The sequence below is a fragment of the Merops nubicus genome, unplaced genomic scaffold (assembly GCF_000691845.1).
Source record: "Merops nubicus isolate BGI_N331 unplaced genomic scaffold, ASM69184v1 scaffold4477, whole genome shotgun sequence".
Taxonomy (NCBI): Eukaryota; Metazoa; Chordata; class Aves; order Coraciiformes; family Meropidae; genus Merops; species Merops nubicus.
Window position 1 is genome coordinate 50,228 of NW_008620842.1, and position 19,051 is coordinate 69,278.

At 37.1% G+C, this 19,051-nt stretch overlaps 1 protein-coding gene across 1 annotated transcript in view; it reads right to left on the reverse strand.

Moving 5' to 3' along the window:
- LOC103776700 (TBC1 domain family member 5-like) overlaps window positions 1-19,051 on the reverse strand; it is a 67,686-nt gene that overhangs the window by 16,615 nt on the left and 32,020 nt on the right. Inside the window, exons 3-6 of the mRNA XM_008944222.1 lie at window positions 6,098-6,206; window positions 5,013-5,102; window positions 4,493-4,564; window positions 1,887-1,954 (exon numbers count right to left, since the gene is read on the reverse strand). Of these exons, the coding sequence (XP_008942470.1) occupies window positions 1,887-1,954; window positions 4,493-4,564; window positions 5,013-5,102; window positions 6,098-6,206 (339 nt within the window). The remainder of the gene's footprint in view (window positions 1-1,886; window positions 1,955-4,492; window positions 4,565-5,012; window positions 5,103-6,097; window positions 6,207-19,051) is intronic.

The following is a 19,051-nucleotide window of genomic DNA, read 5'->3' on the forward strand; positions in this document are numbered from 1 at the left end:
AAGGTAAGTATTCACAAAATGCATATGAACACACATATACAAACTTACTTCATCACAGTTCCCCTTAGGTAATTTAAGTTTAAATTTGAAACAATTTAAACCAATAACAATTTAAAAAACGTATGTCTGCCCACTTTTCCCATCTACACTTCAGAGAATTCTAATACAAACAGAGTAAATTTTTTTCTGCTTTCATAGCTATGACTCTGGTTTGCTACTCTGTGTGCAGTTAGCATCACTCTCTATGGTATTATTTACTTTATGTTGGTGGATGATGAAGTACTGAACTCAACAAAGAACATAAAAAATATTTGTTAAATAAGAAACAGAAGCTAGAAGTCAATGATTATGGTAACTGAATATAATACTCAATTATTTTAACTTTAGTAAAAGGCATTGTAAGTTAATGACAATTTTTTTAAATTCCAACTCCAAGCAATTTATTTAAAGAATGGAAATGAACACGGACAACGTTAAAGAAAGGGTACTTATATTCCAAAGCCAAGAAATGTAGAACTTGTTCCTTCTTACACTAACAATATTTTACAAACAGATACATATAAATACATAAAACGCACACGATGTTTTATGATTAGTTAAACAATTAATATATATATAAATGCATGTAGTTTATAAAATAATGTTACTTTGACAAATTTTGCTCCTTCATTTTTTGACTAACTTTGATATGATGACACATAATGTATACTGCTGTTGATTCAAGAAGACATTATTTTGTATAAATACCTAAATGGAAATGTCTCTAGTCACTATTACTGATATTGGTGAATATTACTCACGCTGTGATTTGCCAGACTGAAACCCTGGACTTTGTGTATATGTATGTATTTTAAAATAACAGTCTTGCATCCAACACAACCTCCAAACAACTTTTCATTCTCCAGTTACAGTTTCGATACATATATATTTTAATCTTAGAACATCCTGAACTGCTTCCCTTAACAAACAAAAAATACCATCTGTTGTTAGAATGCACATGAAAGCATACTCAGATTTTAATTATACATCTCATGGCAAAATGGATTCAGGACTGGATCTAGGGATGGACACGTAAAACATCCCAAAAACAGACAGCAATGATTTCTTCTGCATGACTTTGTTTCTGTAAATGAAACTGTGTGAGCTTGGGATTTTTAAAGTCTATGACTATCACCACTTTTTCCAAGTTATGAGGAAAACTATTTGAAATACAGTAAAATGTAACACGGTAGCAAATCAGTAATTGAATTTAATTAGATGTACACATCAGTTAAAAGCTTCCACTCTGAAATGTTTTCAGGAATTCAAACAAGTTCCTAGACAGGAATGTCTTAAGGGCTGAGAAGATGAAAACTAACCACAGTAATATTGGGACAAATTTTAAAAGGCATATGTGACAAATAATACTGGAAAAGGGATAAATAAAAATAGAAATGCTTAACTTCTCTAGATAAATGACATTTCTCTTATTCATTAAAACCTGCTTTTTTATTATTAATTGTTAAGAATTAAAGTAATCTGTTCAGTCTATTACAATCATAATTTAGTTAGAAGACCTTTCACTTTCTCTTACCTTCTCTTTGCTTCCTATGGAAAACTGCTCTTTGAATTTCACATAGCAGTACACTTCCTAATAACTTAATTTAAAAGAGCTTTTCTTCAATGATACCAATAAATCTCCAGGGTTTAATGTTTAAATCTATTTTCTCGCTTTTCACTCCAAGAAAGCCGTATTTTTATACATTTAATATATGTTTCTACACATTCATGTTCAATGATCCTGACATTTACACTAACTGAAGTCAAGAAAACACAATATAATATATACCACATAAAAACGCAGAATCTAAATGCATATATAGAAATTTCTTTAAAGATCTACATACGTTCTTGTCACATCTTGTTCAATCATTGCTCGAAGCTCTTTATCCTGAAAAAATTTATTCCAAAGACTCTGAAATAAGGAAAAATAATTGTGTCAGAGACTTCTACTAATGCTTAAGGCTTACATACTACACCAGCAAAGTACTGTACAAATATTAACTAATTAATCATCAACATTCCTGGTAGAAAGGTTTATCAATATTTTATGGGTGAAAAAGAATGTTGTTGAATAGCCCAATGTGTCTGAGAAAGTCAGTTTAGATCACAGATGAAAACGTTCAAGCTCCTGGATCCCTGCTCTAGGCTCAATCCATGTGCTTACTGGATGGAGTTCTGAGAGTCACTTGTAAGTAGTCTATGTGGAATACTTAGAAAGGCAGAGTAAATTCAAATTTACCAGAACCAGCAGCTCAACTGAAAGAAATTCAGTAGTTCGTTCACTCTAAAAGGTTTGTACACTATACTGTACTACATTTATCCTAAGAATGTACAGACTCTAATTAGAAGCTGCTATAATTTCCATACTAAGAAACTGTTTGGAAGCAAGTTAGTTTGTTTTAGTGGTGGTGAAATCGAATAAGGAAGGTATGATCAAATACCTATTATAAGAAAATGAAAGAAGTCAGCAAATGTTATTTGTATGTTCTAGAAAATTATTGTAAAGCCTATTCTTTATTCTAAAGGAATGGCAGCTTAGCCATATTGATGAAAACACAGAAGGAACAAAATCTACAGCAGTCTTTTCATGCAGGCTGCTTTTCAGATAGCAGCAGCACCAGTGAATGAAATGCTGTACAAAGAGAGCAGCTACAAAATTTCCAGAATTTCTTGCTCCCCTATATACAATTCATTCCCATAGTGGTTTACACTCTACAGAAAGAAAAGAGAAAGTAAATTACTGTTATCTAGCAGACAGAAGGTAAAATAACCAAAGAGAAAATGTTAAATAGCTTCTATATGTGTATTAGAGACTATGAGAAAAAAACAAATTTGAAAGTATTTATATCCTTGACAATGCCTTACATTACATTAGCATCTCTAACTTGCAGGTCCTTCACGCAGCTATGTCATATTTTAAAACTCCCCTGCCCCTGGTCCCACACCTCTTCCACCACAGCAAAGGAGGAAGGAAACAGAATCTACTTTGTCAAAAGGAAGCAAAACCCAGAACACTGAAAGGGTAAAACATTGTCACTGCAGAGGCTCAAAGGCATTTCACTCTTCATTCCTGTGCCTGATTTGGGCTGTGGTTTTGTTTTGTAGATTAATTCCCTGCCACATACTCTGATATGTTAACCTTTGTCTTCTATTGTCTGAAGACATCATAGCCAAAAATAACACTTTGTCACTGTACAATCACAACCTATAGCAGAAACACTTTAAATCTTTCACATTGGACACAACCTTCTGTCCATCTGGATGCAAGAACGGTTTGATGGCATGCAGTGTCATACTGGCTGCAGCCACCAATGTGCCTATAACCAATACTGCCACTTTTCAACAAGCAAATCTCCTTCCTGCATTAAATATGAAGCAGAAAAAATATGGGCTTCCATTTATGAACAAAATGGAAGAACAAGTAAGCCCATCAAAGATATCTGTGTCTTTCCAGGTGTAAACCTCCAAAATGTAGCCAAACAAATTATTTTAATAGAATTAAGTTCTTTTGAAAATCTGATAAAAAAGAATTTTCGAAGTGTTAACGTAATTAACAGAAAAGCTTAAAAGATATGCCCTATAAAATACTTAGGAGCTTTTCAAGTATAAGAAAATGCAGCTGAAACTGTAAAAAAAAAAAAGTTACCTAAAACTTTTAAGCTTTAAAAGCTTCCAAATCTACATGTAAGCTCTCCTCAAAGTGTTATGACTTCAAAAATACAAAGCTTCTAGGAAGTCCTAATTTCAATGATAGCTGGATGTTCTGCATTTAATGACAGCCAGGTCAAATAATTTTACCCCATTTTCAGTATGTCTTTAAAATCTGGATCTCTTATTTTCCAGCTCACTGCTTTCTCATTAGAAAAGAAAGTTTTGTTTCTTTTAACTATAAAGAAAAAGAATTAAAAACCGTGGAAGAAATGCCTGTTTTGCAGCCTGGTACTTTATACTTAACTCAGCAGGTATACAACTCAGGTGTACAATTCTATTTTTGCTGGAGAAAAACTTCCAAGGCCAAGCTGTCTTATTTGTCAGTATTTGCACTTAAGAGCATTACCTTCATATTGACTGTTTAAACAGTCCTTCAACTATTATTTTTTCAAGGTAAAATTATTTCATGTTTAAAATGAAAACACAGAGATAAAAAAGCATATCAGTTAAAGAAAGGATATACTGTGAAGCTGGACTTACAGTCCAGCAGTGATTTTTCGTTCATCGCAGCCATCCCTGCGATAAGCTCTGAACAATCAGAATATTAACCTGGAAATGAGCATTTCTGGTTGTTCAGCAGAGCCCGTGAACCAATTGTTAACACAAGCCAGTTTGGAAATTTAAGAGGGAGATTTTAACACCTGCCATTTTGCCTTCTTCATCAAGAACTCACTTGTGTCAGTATGATGAAAATGAAAATTTTAGTAGCACATGTTGACAGAGCCAACGGTCAACTTACCCCCTCATCTTGAGAGAGTGGGTTGTTGATTATCAGATCTTGCTGTCCCGCTTTCCGAGGATTTGTAATGTGCTGGGTAAAACCAGAAGAAAACCAAATCCTTTTGTTACACTCTATTAATATCTTTACTTTATAATGGCCTTCCATTATGTACAGGGAGTCTACAGGAAAGATGAGGAAGGACTCTTTACCAGGGAGTGTAGTGATAGGACAAGGGTAATTGTTTTAAACTGAAAGAGGCCAGATTTAGATTAGATATAAGGAAGAAATTCTTTACTATGAGGGTGGTCAGACACAGGAACAGCTTGCCCAGAGAAGTTGTGGATGTCCTGTCCCTGGAGCTGTTCAAAGCCATGTTGGATGGGGCTTTAGCAACTTTATCTGGTGGAAGGTGTCCCTGCTCATGGCAGGGGGGTTGGTACTAGATGATCTTTAAGGTCCCTTCCAACCTAAACCATTCTATGATTCTATGATCTATGTCAAAGCATAAGAGCAGAGAATCTATTTTGTACCAACTTACAATTTCTTTGATCTTATTGTAAGAAGTTCTTAAGTCTGAAGTGGTTTTAATCCATTGACTTCTGTCTTGGGGTAGAACCTCCAGAAACAGCTAGCAACAAAACAAAACAAATCCATTAGGTTTTATCAATTCAACATAGATCCTACCAGAGAGCTGAAACCATCGCAGAAAGGAGGAGCAGGTACTCTACACGTAAGAAGAAAGCAAAGACCTATAAAATACTCCTGGCCTTCTGAAGAAAATTTTAATTCACTTTAATTAACTTTTAAATTGTACAGTGCTACATATATGTCAAACTTAAATTTTCAATTTTCAAATTTATTTAATTCACATTAATACAAACACTATTTTTGTTTTCTTTCTATAGATATTTGTGGCAAAGTGAAGCATAAGAAATTCCAAGTGAGGCAATTTAAACTATCAATGCTAATATACATTAACTCTACTAGAGGGAATGTTTGCTATTATATAGTGCAGCACAGAAGACCTGGTGACAGTGCAGAAGAATTCTTTTGGACTTTATATAGTGCCTCAGTATTTGCTTTCTTTCTCTCTTCCTTCCCCTGCAACTTTAAAAAACACAGTAAGAGACCTCTGAGAACCTGTTGTGTTGGAAGACCAGGATTCCCTCTCTATCCAGTTATTTCAAGAGGGATTGGACTTCATTTTCTCATCTCGCTGGAAGAAGCTGCTAGCAGAAGCATCAGACTGATTTAAGGGTGTCCCAACTTCCACAAAACATAAATTGTGGAAGAAAACATAAACTTCCTTTTTATTTCCCCTGCATGACTTCACTACACAGAGACTGAGAGGAGAGATGGCTGTGTGGCACTCAATTCTAAACACGCCACCCAGCACAAAGATATTCCTTCCCAGGAATCTTTTGCTACCATCCACAATTCAGCTTTAAGGCAACTCAATATGATTAGCAAATGTCCTATGAATTATAAAAATGAGTAGGAAAACATTGGGATGAAGTCTCTCGGAAAATTCATGATTCTTTGCATCAATAATCTTCCAGCGCATCAGGTAATGTGTTGATATATTGCAACCACAAACTGTAAATAAATATTTTCTCTTCTTACCTTCCAGCAAACACTACGGAACCTGCTGCTTCTCAGCTGCCCATTAATCCCCTTCAGCCGTATAGCTGCCAAGTAATTGTTGTTTACAAATAGTTCTTCCCATTCTTTACTGTGTGCAAAAGCAAAAGGAACGAACATTTAATCAAAATAAGCCTTAGCTGATTTAAGGACTATATGATGCTACGCAATTTTGGATAAGCAGAGGAAAGGAACTTTTAAAAAATGTATATATTTAGTTGTGTACCATTTCTAAACGCATGGCTGTCTTTTTGGACACATTTCTTCTTTGGATTTAATGAATATGTAGATCGCTATAATTATGCCAGCTACTGAAATTTATAATGTCTATGGAGGCTATTCCATTTCCTCTAAAATGTTGGTACTGCAGTTCAGTGAATAAACAAGAAAAATGAATATTAATATAAACACATTCATGTTTCAGCTGTAGACAAAGAAGTACCTATTCCAAAAATATGCAACTGAAAAGTATACTGTTGACTGTATTAGCTTCTCACTTGACGTATTTGCTTAAATGAACCTTCTTTTCTTCTTAATGTCAAGCTGGGCAGTTAAGCATAATAGAAGATGACTTTCTTTAACATTTAGTGCTATTTACTATTGGAATCACGCCTACTTCTTTCTACATGATCAGTTTTAAAATTTTAACAGGTGCTAGCAAATTTAAAAAAACATCAAAAAATTAAAAAGACTCACTGTATAAACTGTTAAAGGCAAGCCTGAGTACCTTGCAGTACCTATGGCTGACTAGATAAACAACCTAAATATGCCTCCCAGGCATGCAGGCACCAGGGGCCTAACACCTGTGCCTCATTAATATACAAGTAAATCTGCTCTACTGGGAAACAATTGGAAATTAATTGTCCCAAACCATCTACTGAGTTTGAATAAAAAAATTAAATCTATATTTCCTGCACCTTCTACTGAAACAAATCTCAAGAACAGAATAAGCCATTTGATGGTATTAGTAGCCCAAGACTTGCTCACAGACTTTCTGCAAGCACTCTAAAATCCAAAAGATCATTTCAATGTAAAAAGCCAGATTATGTGCAAGGAAATGAGTTTCAGATTTATTTTCAATGCATGTCCTTAAGGTGAACATCTCCTTCTCTCACTTTCACGTGGAAGACTATTACTTCTCCCTGGGAGACCAGATGAAACCAGAAAGAGGGAAACTACTGTTGTGACACCAGGGCAAGATGCCACCAGATTTCCTTTGCTAAGGAGGGTCACAGAGCAGGTTATACTAAATACTGACAGACTAGACTGGTTTTGCAAAGTGTTCTAAATATATGCAAGCTAAAGTTAGACATTTTTCAGTCTTTCAAGCTGAGTTGTGCCGATGAGGTTTTTAAAACTTTGTTTTAGATAAAGCTTGAATGCAGAGTTGCTGGAAACATTTGGGGAATATAGCTGGCAAGCCAGGAAACTATGCTCCTATTCTTTTGAGGAGGGAGTGAGTTCATGATCCATGCTAGGACCAGAGATAATGTGTTTTTGAATGCATCATCTTTCAAGAAGGATATTTTTCTAAAAAAACAAAAGCTCTTGATTAATTACTTTGAAAAGCAAAAATACTGTGAATAAGAGCAAAGACAACTAAAGTAGCCTGAGGGGTAGAGCTGCTTTAGCTTCTGCCAACTGCCAGTATTCCCTGGTCACCAAAATAGCCGTAACTTACTCCAATGGTGTGAGGCAGCTTCCTTCCTACCTGGCACATCCCCTGCTCTGTAAGTCACAAAGACTATCTGGTCATCTCACTGACTCCTTATCTCCTCACCTTCTGTAGTGAGCTACCTATGTCTGTTTACTGCAATTCTGTCTCCTTTAAGTACAACTCATGGCATACAGCAGACACAGCCTGAGAAAAATCTGGCCCCTTCTTTCACAGTCATTGATACTTCAGTAACTACAGTATATTATGCCTATCTAAATAAACCCCCTGTTTCTATCATGTATAATATTTTTCATTTGCCACTGTAAATTTTGTGGTATCATTGGCCATTATAACTACTGCCAAGCTGCCTCCCTAAAGGTGGAGATGCCTCAAGAGTGACACATTCCCCTGTGCATCACAACAGGTCAGACTCTGAAGCTAGTCATATGGTTCTACAAGTGGATGACATTCCCACAACATCTTTGAAAATGCTGGTATGTCAGTCAATTTAGGAAAAGGTTTCAATCAGTGCTAACTGTGACTAGCAAGAACCTGGAGGAAAGAAACTCTTCAGGCTACTTTTTCATCAGCTGCTGGGAGTGACGTAGTAACTGCAACACTTCTTAATTTGTATTAGCGCAGATCCTATGCTTTGTCTTTTTTTTTTGTTTATTTAATTATTTTTAATTTGTAATGCAATTCCAAATTCCAAGCATGTTTTGAACAAAAATACATTTAAAACAGCCAAAAGGAATTTGGCAAGATTATATCTCTTCTGCACCCCCTCTTGGCTGCCGGGATCACTAAAAAGAAAAGTTACGACTGAAAAAAACAACTCGGAAGCTGGAATCTGCTTGAGTTTTAGCAGAGCTTAATGGTATCAAAAATCTTTTCTGAACAGCATTCACTAATTAATTTCTCAAATATTTTGAATGAAGGCTAATAAATTCAGCCTTACAATTCTACAGAATGTTTCAACAATGGTAACACTGTGCAATATTAACAAGCTATCAATTCTAAAAGGATAAATTTTTAAATGATATACCCTTGCTCTGTAATCTAATACCTGAGCCCTGTTAACCCAGGCTTGCAGAAATCTCATTGGTCAAAGTGAAATGAGCAATGAAGATTAGAACTCAGGTCTACCACATCCCATTCACTTCACTGAAGTGAAAGACTTTCAAGAGCCAATTGGAACCACTAAAACTATGAATAAGCACATGGAATTGTTTTTCACCAAACTAGAAAAATAATGTATAATCATGTGTTAATACTACCTTTAGATTGTACAATTAAAGGCAAATGTTGATGTTAATGTTTTCTGTTTTTTTTTGTAGTATTTTTCATTCATATTCTTATTTAAATATCTGGTTCAATATACTATCATACATATTGTAAAGTTTTCATAATATAAAACCTGCTTTTTTTTTTTTTTTTTTTTTTTTTTTCACCTGAGGAACAAGTAATTGGATTAATGTTTCTTTGAGAAACTTAATCTCACATGCTGCATCTATCAGCATGAGTTAGGGACAGTTGCATTACTTCAAAGTGGGAAAAAAGCTCAATATGTATGAATGAAAATGTAAGCAAATCAATAGAAGGGACGAAGGTTGCATGTTTGTTCTGCAAGGTTTGTTCTCAGTTCTCACCTGTTCCCTTCCATCTTTTGAAACATGCATTTATGTCACAACAACAAGAGTTTGAATCTGTATGCAAAAGAATTTTATACTGGGATCTGCTCCAATGCACACACTTTCTTGTGTATAAGAAATTAGGTTGATCTCGTAGAAAGCCATATACAAGCATATTTATTATTCTCTTTCTTTCCAACAAGAGATGTTTTGCCGACCTGAGGCTTGTTAACACAGTTGCAAACATTAGACATCCAGAGACAAAAGTCAGAAGAACTGGAAGAGAAATGTCTCTTCCTGTTGATACACAGTAAGGAAGGGAACAAAGTTTACATGCATTTGGATACCATTTTTGAAAAACTACTTAAATCCCTGAGGTAGTCATCTTAGTAGAAGACACTGGAATGACACTATTGCCCAGCTCTAGAGGAGTAAGCAACTATAAATTCTTTTAAGAATGAGTGGCACCAATAATATAACAAGATGCCTGGAAAACTATTCTGGAATTCAAATAGTAGCTCCCAGAGTTTTACTGAGGCAACACTGAGCCGTAGTAATGTTGGGGAGAGGTAACAAACACTTTCTTCCACTGATAGCCAATAGTGGAACATCAGCCTCTGGCTCTGTTGCTAAATTTCCATCCTGCAGCATAATGGCAAAATCGATGTGTTGACAACAGATACGCAGAAGAATACAATGGTAGCCCACCGCAGCTCATTACAAAACAAACACCCTCTTCAGAAGAGGAAGAAATACAGATGAGGAAGGGTGGTACAGCACAGACAGCAACCGCCGATAGTTAACTTCTGCATTTACTGGTTCACAGGTTAAAGCTGCTGATGTGTACATATGCGGAACCTTCCCAAGTTTCAACGTAGTGTAAGAATGATTTCTGTACCATGAAGTTCAGACAACACCAAACTCTACGTAAGCCACTAAAACCCATAAAAAATGTAAAAACATGAACAGTGACATCAAACTATGACCTATGTCACTGGAAATGGACAAAGATTCAGTTTTGGGATTGCAGGGGCTCAGACCTACTAGGTAAATATTACTATCCATAATTACTTTGCTTTCAGCTGAAACTGCAGGTAACAAATAAAACAGTAACTATCAGGTCATCAGATAGTGTGTACTGTTACTTTTTCTCATGCATATTTAAAATATCCTATGCCAAATTTTGAAATCCTTGGGGTTTTTTTTGTGTCAGTCATTTACAACAACATTAGGTAACAAAGAATATTTCTCAGTTCATGGAAGAATACTGAAATAGTATTGAAAGGTGCGAACATTTACATACATTTTTAAGACTTCAATCTAAATCTCAAGCTTATTCTACCCTCTAGACCAATATTGAAGGATAAAATAGATAGTCTCATAGACATCCAAAGAAAACTTGAGCAGTGCTGCTAGTATCATCAAAATCATTTTAAAAGAAAATGGTGTGCGTGCTCCCAGAAAAAACAATTTCACTTTTTTAATAGAATCTTTTTTTTTATTTTCAGAATGTGTTTTTTAACACGTTGAGACCCAAACTCAACTCTCTAGAGGCACTCAATGAAGCAACAGGCTACTGAATATGCCATCAGAAAGAAAACAAATTCTCAAATTAATGTGTCATATGTTTTGCAATATGAAGTCTTTATTGATAGGAACGTCAATAAGTGAATGTAGTATCTATATTTAAATAAATAGAGGCAACAGTTATTTTCAAACATACTGCATAAATCCAAGAAACATACATAGTTTGTATTATTTATTATGCCATAAAATCAACAGTTGAGAAACAAAAGTGAGGCAACAGCCAGGAATGTAATAAAACCAGAGATAATTCTATAAAAGCAGGAGGAAAAACCTACTGAAAGGTAGTACCAAGTAATAAGTGCTACGTTTCTAAAACAAAACAGTTTCTAAAAGACATGGATTTTTATTTGCTACCCTGAAAATCCACTTGACAGCCCTAATGTAAAGGCTTATCAGTCCGCTTGGAAAATATATGTATTTTTCTCCATTTCCCAGACTCCTGCCTCAGGATATGAGGCAGAGTTAACAGCCATGTAAGTGTGACTATGCTTGACTGAGTGGCTGGGAGGCTCAACATTCAAAGGGCAGATTTTTCTGAACAGTTCAGGCTTCATCTGCTTTTGGCTGGCATACAGGTAAGGTTAGTGTGAAGGAAGGTAAAATCACTTCAAGGTGAACATTCTTGAGGTTATTAGCTAGCTGATGCTCTTTCAGCTATGGGCATGTAGTGCAGTTATGGGAACTGAAGCAAGGACACTTTGCCAGCACCTCTTCTAGCAGCACTGGATCTGATGCAGCACCCCAAGACACCCTTCTCCATACTCCCAAACTGTCCACTTCGCCTTGGTGGTTCTCAGTATTATTTTTGTATTGTAATTGATTTGCTAGTTGCAGAGCCAAGGCTTTCTAGTTTAAATCCCCCCAACACCTTTGAAATTTTTTGCATGCATATGTAGAACACTTACTTTCTAGTCCTCCTGGTTAAGACTTCCTTTTTGCTAGTTTACCCTTTTTTAAACTCATACTCGCAGCTAACCACAGCTCTGTGAATTCTGTTTTCACATGCATACTTAACAGATGTTAAAAGCTACAGCTCTGCAAGTCATCAAACTAGAAAATGGATATGATAGGGAGAGGGGCGATACTTTTTGCAAGAATATACGTAAAAATGCCAAAACGTTTCTGCTTAATCACATCTGACTAGCTAAAGCAGGTCTAGAACTGGCAGTCATGAAAATATGCACCAAGTTTCAAAACTCGGAAGATTTTATGATATGCAGGGTGACAAATGCAAAATTCTAGTTCATATTGTTAATTCCATCTTAACTTTGTGTATCCACCTATTTTGCATGCAATGACATAAGAAAATGAGTAAATGATTTCATGATATAACTCTAATCTCTTGAAATGACTGGATTTTATTGCCATCATTAAAACCATATAGTCTCACTAAAAACAAGTCTTTGCCCTCTAGATTTATTTCAATTTTACATTATTTTGAGAAACCTTTTGTCTTCAGGCTCCTTTGCATTGAACACTGTAATTCTTTGAAGCTGCTGTCTTGCATTTAATTTTTATATACAGTCATGTTTCTTTTTTTTAACCAAATCAAAATCACTCACCAGATGTATTTTGAGCAGCAAGCAGGAAAATACAGATATCTGGTTTAACCTTTAGTAGTTGTGTTACAATGGTGTAGTACACAACTCTTCCATTTAAAATCCCACTGAGGTAGAGGGAGCACTGAGGCAGTACTTGGCAAAGAACTGATCCTTTCCAGGCTCTCTTGCTGCTAAGCTCAGCCAACATCTCACCCTCAGCTCTGTGGCAGATGTTCTTGCTTTTATGTCACTGTACATCTCATAGACCAGAAGCTAATACCAGCAAGATTAAGGTATTTCAAAGCATGCTTCAACATCAAGGAAAATACAACCCCATTCACTTGTCAGTGTCGGTCATGTTTCTGCAACGACAATGCGAGTTCTGAATTTTGAATACACGACAATGATGAAATTCACTGCATTACTTAGACCCACTGACCTTCAGAAATTAACAAATATTTAAAATTCATTATTGCCAGATTTTGTGTTACAAGGAAGAACCGTGAAAGATTGGGGGCCAAAATGGAATTCACAAAGGCAGTTCTGTTAGGTTCCTTTCTTTTCTATCAGGTTTACCAAGGGGAAAACAGTGCTTACAAAAGAGTAAAATCTTCACTCAGAAAAAAAAAAAAAACAAACAAAAAGGAGGAAGAAGAAAATACTTCTGAAATTTTTCCAGCCTGATATTTCTGACCTTATATGGTATGCTGTGCATGCCTTTTAGCTTAGCACTGAAATTGTGCTTAGTAATAGATGCTTTTCACTAACACAGACTTCTGCTCTTGCCACAGTTGTTTCCTCCCAGTTTAGAACAAGCTTAATTGCATTTTTAGGATTTTGAATACCAGGGTTTACAGAACCACAGAATGGTTGAGTTGGAAGGGATCTCTGCAGGTCACCTGGCCCAACCCCCTGGCTCAGGAAGGGCCACCTACAGCCAGCTTCCTAGGACCATGTCCAAATGGCTTTTGAATACCTCTGAGGAGGAAGCCATAACCTCCCTGGGCAGTGCTTGGTCTCCCTCCCTGTTAAAAAGTTAGAGTTAAGAGTTAAAAAGTGCACCCTGATGTTCAGATGGAATCTTCTGTGTTACAGTTTGTGCCCATTACCTCTCCTCTTGCTGCCAGGCACCACTGAAAAAAGCCTGGCTCGCTCTCCTTCATACCTTCTGTTCAGCTACTTGTAAGTGACTTTGTCAAGACCCCCTCGGGAGCCTTCTCTTCTCCAGGCTGGTCTCGCAGCCTTACCTCATAGGAGAGATGCTCCAGTCCCTTCACCATCTTAGTGGCCCTTTGCTGGACTCTCTCCAGTATGCCCATGTCTTTCTTGTACTGGGGAGCCAGGTACCGGCCACAGTACTCCAGAGTACAGGAGAAGGATCATCTACTTTGACCTACTGTCAATGCTCCTCCTAATGCATCCCAGGATACTATTAACTTTCTTGGCTGCAAGGGAGAATTGCTGGCTCATGTTCAACTTGATATCTACCAGGACCTTCAGGCCCTTTTCTGCCAAGCTACTTTCCAGCCCCCAGCATATATTGGTGCCTAGGATTCTCCTCCCCAGGTACAGGACTTTGTAGTTTAGCTTGTTGAACTTCATGAAGTTTGTCAGCTTATTTCTCCAGCCTGTCAAGGTCTCTCTGGACAGAGGCACAACCATCTGGTGTATAAGTCACCTCCCTCAGTTTTGTGTCACCTGCAAACTTGCTGAGTCACGCTCCGTCCCATGACCGAAATCATTAATGAAGATGTTAAACAACAACTGGACTTAGTACTGACACCTGTGGTACACAACCAGTATCCAGCTGCCTAGACTTTATGCCATTAATCAGAATCCTCTGAAACAGTTTTCAAGCCACTTCACTGTGCTTGTCCAGCCCATAGATCAATAACTTGTCCATAAGGACCTTGTGGAACAGAGTGTCAAAGGTCTTCCTGAAGTCCAGACAGACAACACCGACTGCTTTCCCCTCATCTACGAGGCCAGTCATTTCATCATAGAGGGATATCAAGTTGGTAAAGGCACAACTTCCTCTTGGTGCATTCATGCTGACTCCTTCTGATGAACCTTCATGTGCCTGGAAACAGTTTCCAGGATTAGCTGCCTCATCACCTTCCCAGGGACCAAGGTGAGGTTGACAGGCCTTGTTCCTTGGGTCTTCCTTCTTAACCTTCTGGAAGATAGGAGTGACATTTGCTTCCCTCCAGTCCTCAGATTATTGAGAGTGGAAAAACATGGCATCAGCTGAATATGGTGTCAGTGGTACATGGTAATTTTCACATACAACAGAATAAATCAAGAGTAAGCCAGTATTTTCATTTCCATTCCATGGATGTTAGAAAGTTGCTTTAGAAAGTAAAAATTTTCAGAGGAAAAGTTTGAAAAAATCCACAATTTATATACATTGAAATGTGATCTTAGAAAAAATATACTGCATATAGGGTTTCAGTTCCTTCTTTGCTGTCAGTAGGTATGACAGTGATCTTCTTGGATGTGTAGAAAACAGGTGTTGGATGAGGTGTTGGCACTTTCTCTTTGCTGGGAATTTGAGATTTGCAACATGAACTGCTAATTTCTTCACATACATGGACAAAATGGCACAGACTACCACATCCAGAGAAAGCTTACTGGCACATTCAGAAAGTAATCTTTCAGAAGAATAATACTCATAGAATCATAGACTTGCAAAGGACCTCCAAAGGTCATCTAGTCCAACCCCCCTGCCATAAGCAGGGACATCTCCTTGATCAAGCTGCTCAGAGCTTCATCAAGCCTGACCTTCAAAGTCTCCAGGGATGGGGCCTCCACCACCTGTCTGGGCAACCTATTCCAATGGTCTGTCACCCTCATACTGAAGAACTTTTTCCTAAGGTCTAACCTAAAAATCTAGCTTAAAGCCACTACCCCTTGTCCTTCCACTCCAAACCCTTGTGAATAGTCCCTCCCCAGCTTTCTTGCAGGCCCCTTTCAGGTACTGGAAAGTTGCTATAAGGTCCCCCCGGAGCCTCCTCTTCTGCAGGCTGAACAACCTCAACTCCCTCAGCCTGTCCTCATAGAAGAGCTGCTCCAGCCCTTTAATAATTTTTGCGGGTCTCATCTGGACAGACTCAAGAAGAGAGTTTCCAGGTTCTCAGACAAAATTAACTTGTTTTTGCACATAAATGGCACCAAACAAAATGGCCTCTAGCAAATGGTTCCAGGTAAGAAAAAGCAAACATGGAAGACAGTTTTACTACTACCTTGGGGAAAGAGAGGAAGGAAGCAAGTGCTGAGAATTCTCCTTACAGAGTGGAGGTGCAGTGCCACTTCACTGCTTTGTCTTCTATTCACAGATTTTTGTATCTTAAAATATTGGAAAAACCCAATAGAAGCAAGCTTGGTTTTTAACAGCTCTTGATCATGTGTGGACACAGTGGACAAAGTTAAGAAAAATAGTCTATAACTACACAGGGGTGTCTTAAAAAAGAAACAATAAAGAAACTCCACATGTGTATGAACAAGGCTAAATACATATGTGTAGATGGAAAAGAGTTGCTTCCTAACAGATTAAGACAAGACTTTTCTACCAGGTGGAGAGGTGCATAAGCTGCCTACACCTTCTTACTATGTTTAACATCTAAGGACAGAAACAATGTAGCCATTTCTGGCTCAGGTGCCAAGAAAAGCCACAGGTCAAAGAGCAATCAAAGCAGCTCACTGCACACTTTTGGAAGGGGTAGACGCTTGGCCAAACAGCTTGTGCCCCTTATTGTCTTTCCTCTCTATGCTCAGTATCAGTCCTGCTGTTGTTGGCTGGCACACAAGAAACATGCCTCAGCCAGCAGGACCACATTGCCTTTTTGCAGTAAGGAAGAAAACATCTGGTAAGCAGAATCTGTAAGAAGTCAGGGGAAGAAAACAAAACATGGAAGTCTTTCTTATGCGAGACCTTCTGCCTATTTGGAGTATCAGCAGAAGAAGGAATATACATTGTCTACATAATCTGTAACTTAGAGAAATCATCATGTGTCATAGATGACACACAGTCACACAGGAAAGAACTTTACCTTGATATGTGAGGGAGAAATTAAACTTGTATACAAGTGCAGATACATATTAAGAAATTATCCAGCATAGTAGTCATGGGTCTCTGAATCATAAAGTAAGCTAATAATAAAGTATGAAAAGTGAGCTTGTTTTGAGGCTATAAATTAGAAGCAGTATTAATGTATGAATCCACCTTGGAAGAAAATAAGTGTCCTTGAGATGTTAGATTCTATCAGCCAAATTGAATGTCTGCATCAATGGCTCTCCCTAAAAGTCATAATTAGGTCATTAAAATATATTTAGAAAAATAGCCTGTAAAATAAAGTTAAAAAATACTCACCTTCATTTTATTTCATAGGTCACTGTTATACCATCTAATAAGATAATTAAAAACATGCAAGCAGCTGGTACCGAGGCTAAACAGATTAATGTAATAGTCTGTAGTCATATGTGCTGGCAAGGGGTTCACCTCTTTGGCGAGGAGAAGGTCAGCTGCCCTTGGGAAGGCAGGAGAAAGACAGTATTTCTACTTTCCAGTGGCACTGCATTGCAGATACTGAAACTAGAGACCCACACCTATTTTTCTTTTCCTTTTGGAGAAGTCTGGTGAATTTGCAAGTCCAGAAAAGGCTTTAACTATAGCAGAAAGATAATACAGTAGAGTGGACCTCAAATATTTTCCTCAAGTTTCTTATGCTTTAAAGATTCAAGTTACTCCATGTCTAAATCCTTGTTCAAATTTTTCTAACAGTGAACTTCTAATTTTGATTACACAGTTCTAGGAAGCAATTCTCATGTTTCCTTACTAGTAAAGCTTGTTCCCAAGTACACAAAGAATACTTCCATCAGAGCCTGAAGACCAGCTAGAAAATTCTCTTTGATCTGACAGGACGCATTCACAAACTCACAGAATACTTAGAAATATGTGCCAGTCATATGTGCTGTTCACTTTCATTACTTAAAAACTTTATGACCTAAAGAGAAATGCTCACTACCTGAAAATAAGCTGCATTAAATCTGTGCTGTGGTCCACACAAATAAGAGGCACAAACTCTAAGGTTGACACTATCATTGTAGACAAACCCATAGAAACAGTTCTGGAGCATCATAAATATATCAAAAGGTAATGATCTAATATCCTTTACTAATAGAAACACATACACACGTGTAGAATCCTGTAATGGATAGTGTAAGATTGTCCTCTAAAAGTAGAACGTTGGAACCAAGTAAGACCCCCCCTGCCTCCTATTGTGTCAAAACCAAGATGCTTTTAAGAGCACTTTAATAGCAAAATATAGTCACGTTCAAATGTTTTTAAACATTTGGAGTTGCCTCTTCTAAATACATTGTAAAGAGACTGCTACTGATAAAACAAAGCAGCTTTTGTTTCAGTAAAAATTTCCAGTAGATTTTTGCGTATATTAGCCTTCTGCAAGCACAACATCTACCATGATCCAAAGATGCCTTTGTCTCATTTAGGCAAAAATTCACCACTCAGTCTTTTTTAAATACAATAGACTGAAACACATTGGGTAAACAAGACTATCATCAGTTTTACCAAGTGACTAACTTAATGAAACAATATTCACTGACAGTATCCTAAAATCTCTAATGATTCCTTAAAGAAATAACAATAATTTACCATAGTTACCTTCCAAGGTAGTTTAACATTCACTTTTTGTCTTCTGTAAGGTATCAGCTGCTCATTTTTATTTAATATGCAGTCCAGAACTGTAACTATCAACACAACATTCAACCCAACCAGCAAATTTACAGCCAATCTCATTATATGATGGGAGTTGCTTGTCACTGAGCAGAAAATATTCATTTCACACCTTAACCACTGTAATACTACTTAATAATGGTGCTAGCTTGCCAACTATTAAAAGTTAGAGGTTTCTGTTATATATATATATAGCTATAAATACATAGATAGATACACACACATACCCACCACTCCCCCACATATATATATATATATATATACACACACCCCATACTATCTTGCATTATCATCTTGCCTTTAATTATAACAATAATACTCTGGCAGTGGTATATAGGACTATTTTTAAACTATAAATTAACCTCAGTTTTGTGCATCGGGCTGTAATCCTCTGTGACAAAATAAGACTATTATTCTGTAGAAGTCATAACCAACTTTTTGTTTATTATATGCACTTAGGACTAAGAAATATGGAACTGCAAAGACCAGCTTTAACCTCCACTTATTTGTGGAGCATTAAAGATGGCTGAGGATTCAGTATGGTTCAAGCTAATTTGAGTTAATGGTACTATGCTCTGGCCTCCCACTTAGGTCTACATGTCCATGCTAGCTACTTTCCTTGCTCTGGCACCAACATCCACTTGAACCTTTGGCAAGTGGACACTGTGAACCAAACCATCAGAGAGCTCTCCCTACAAAGTATGAACAGGTTGGGCTAGGTTAGCTTGCTGGACTGGCTCACAGACATGAATGCTACTGCACGAGTGG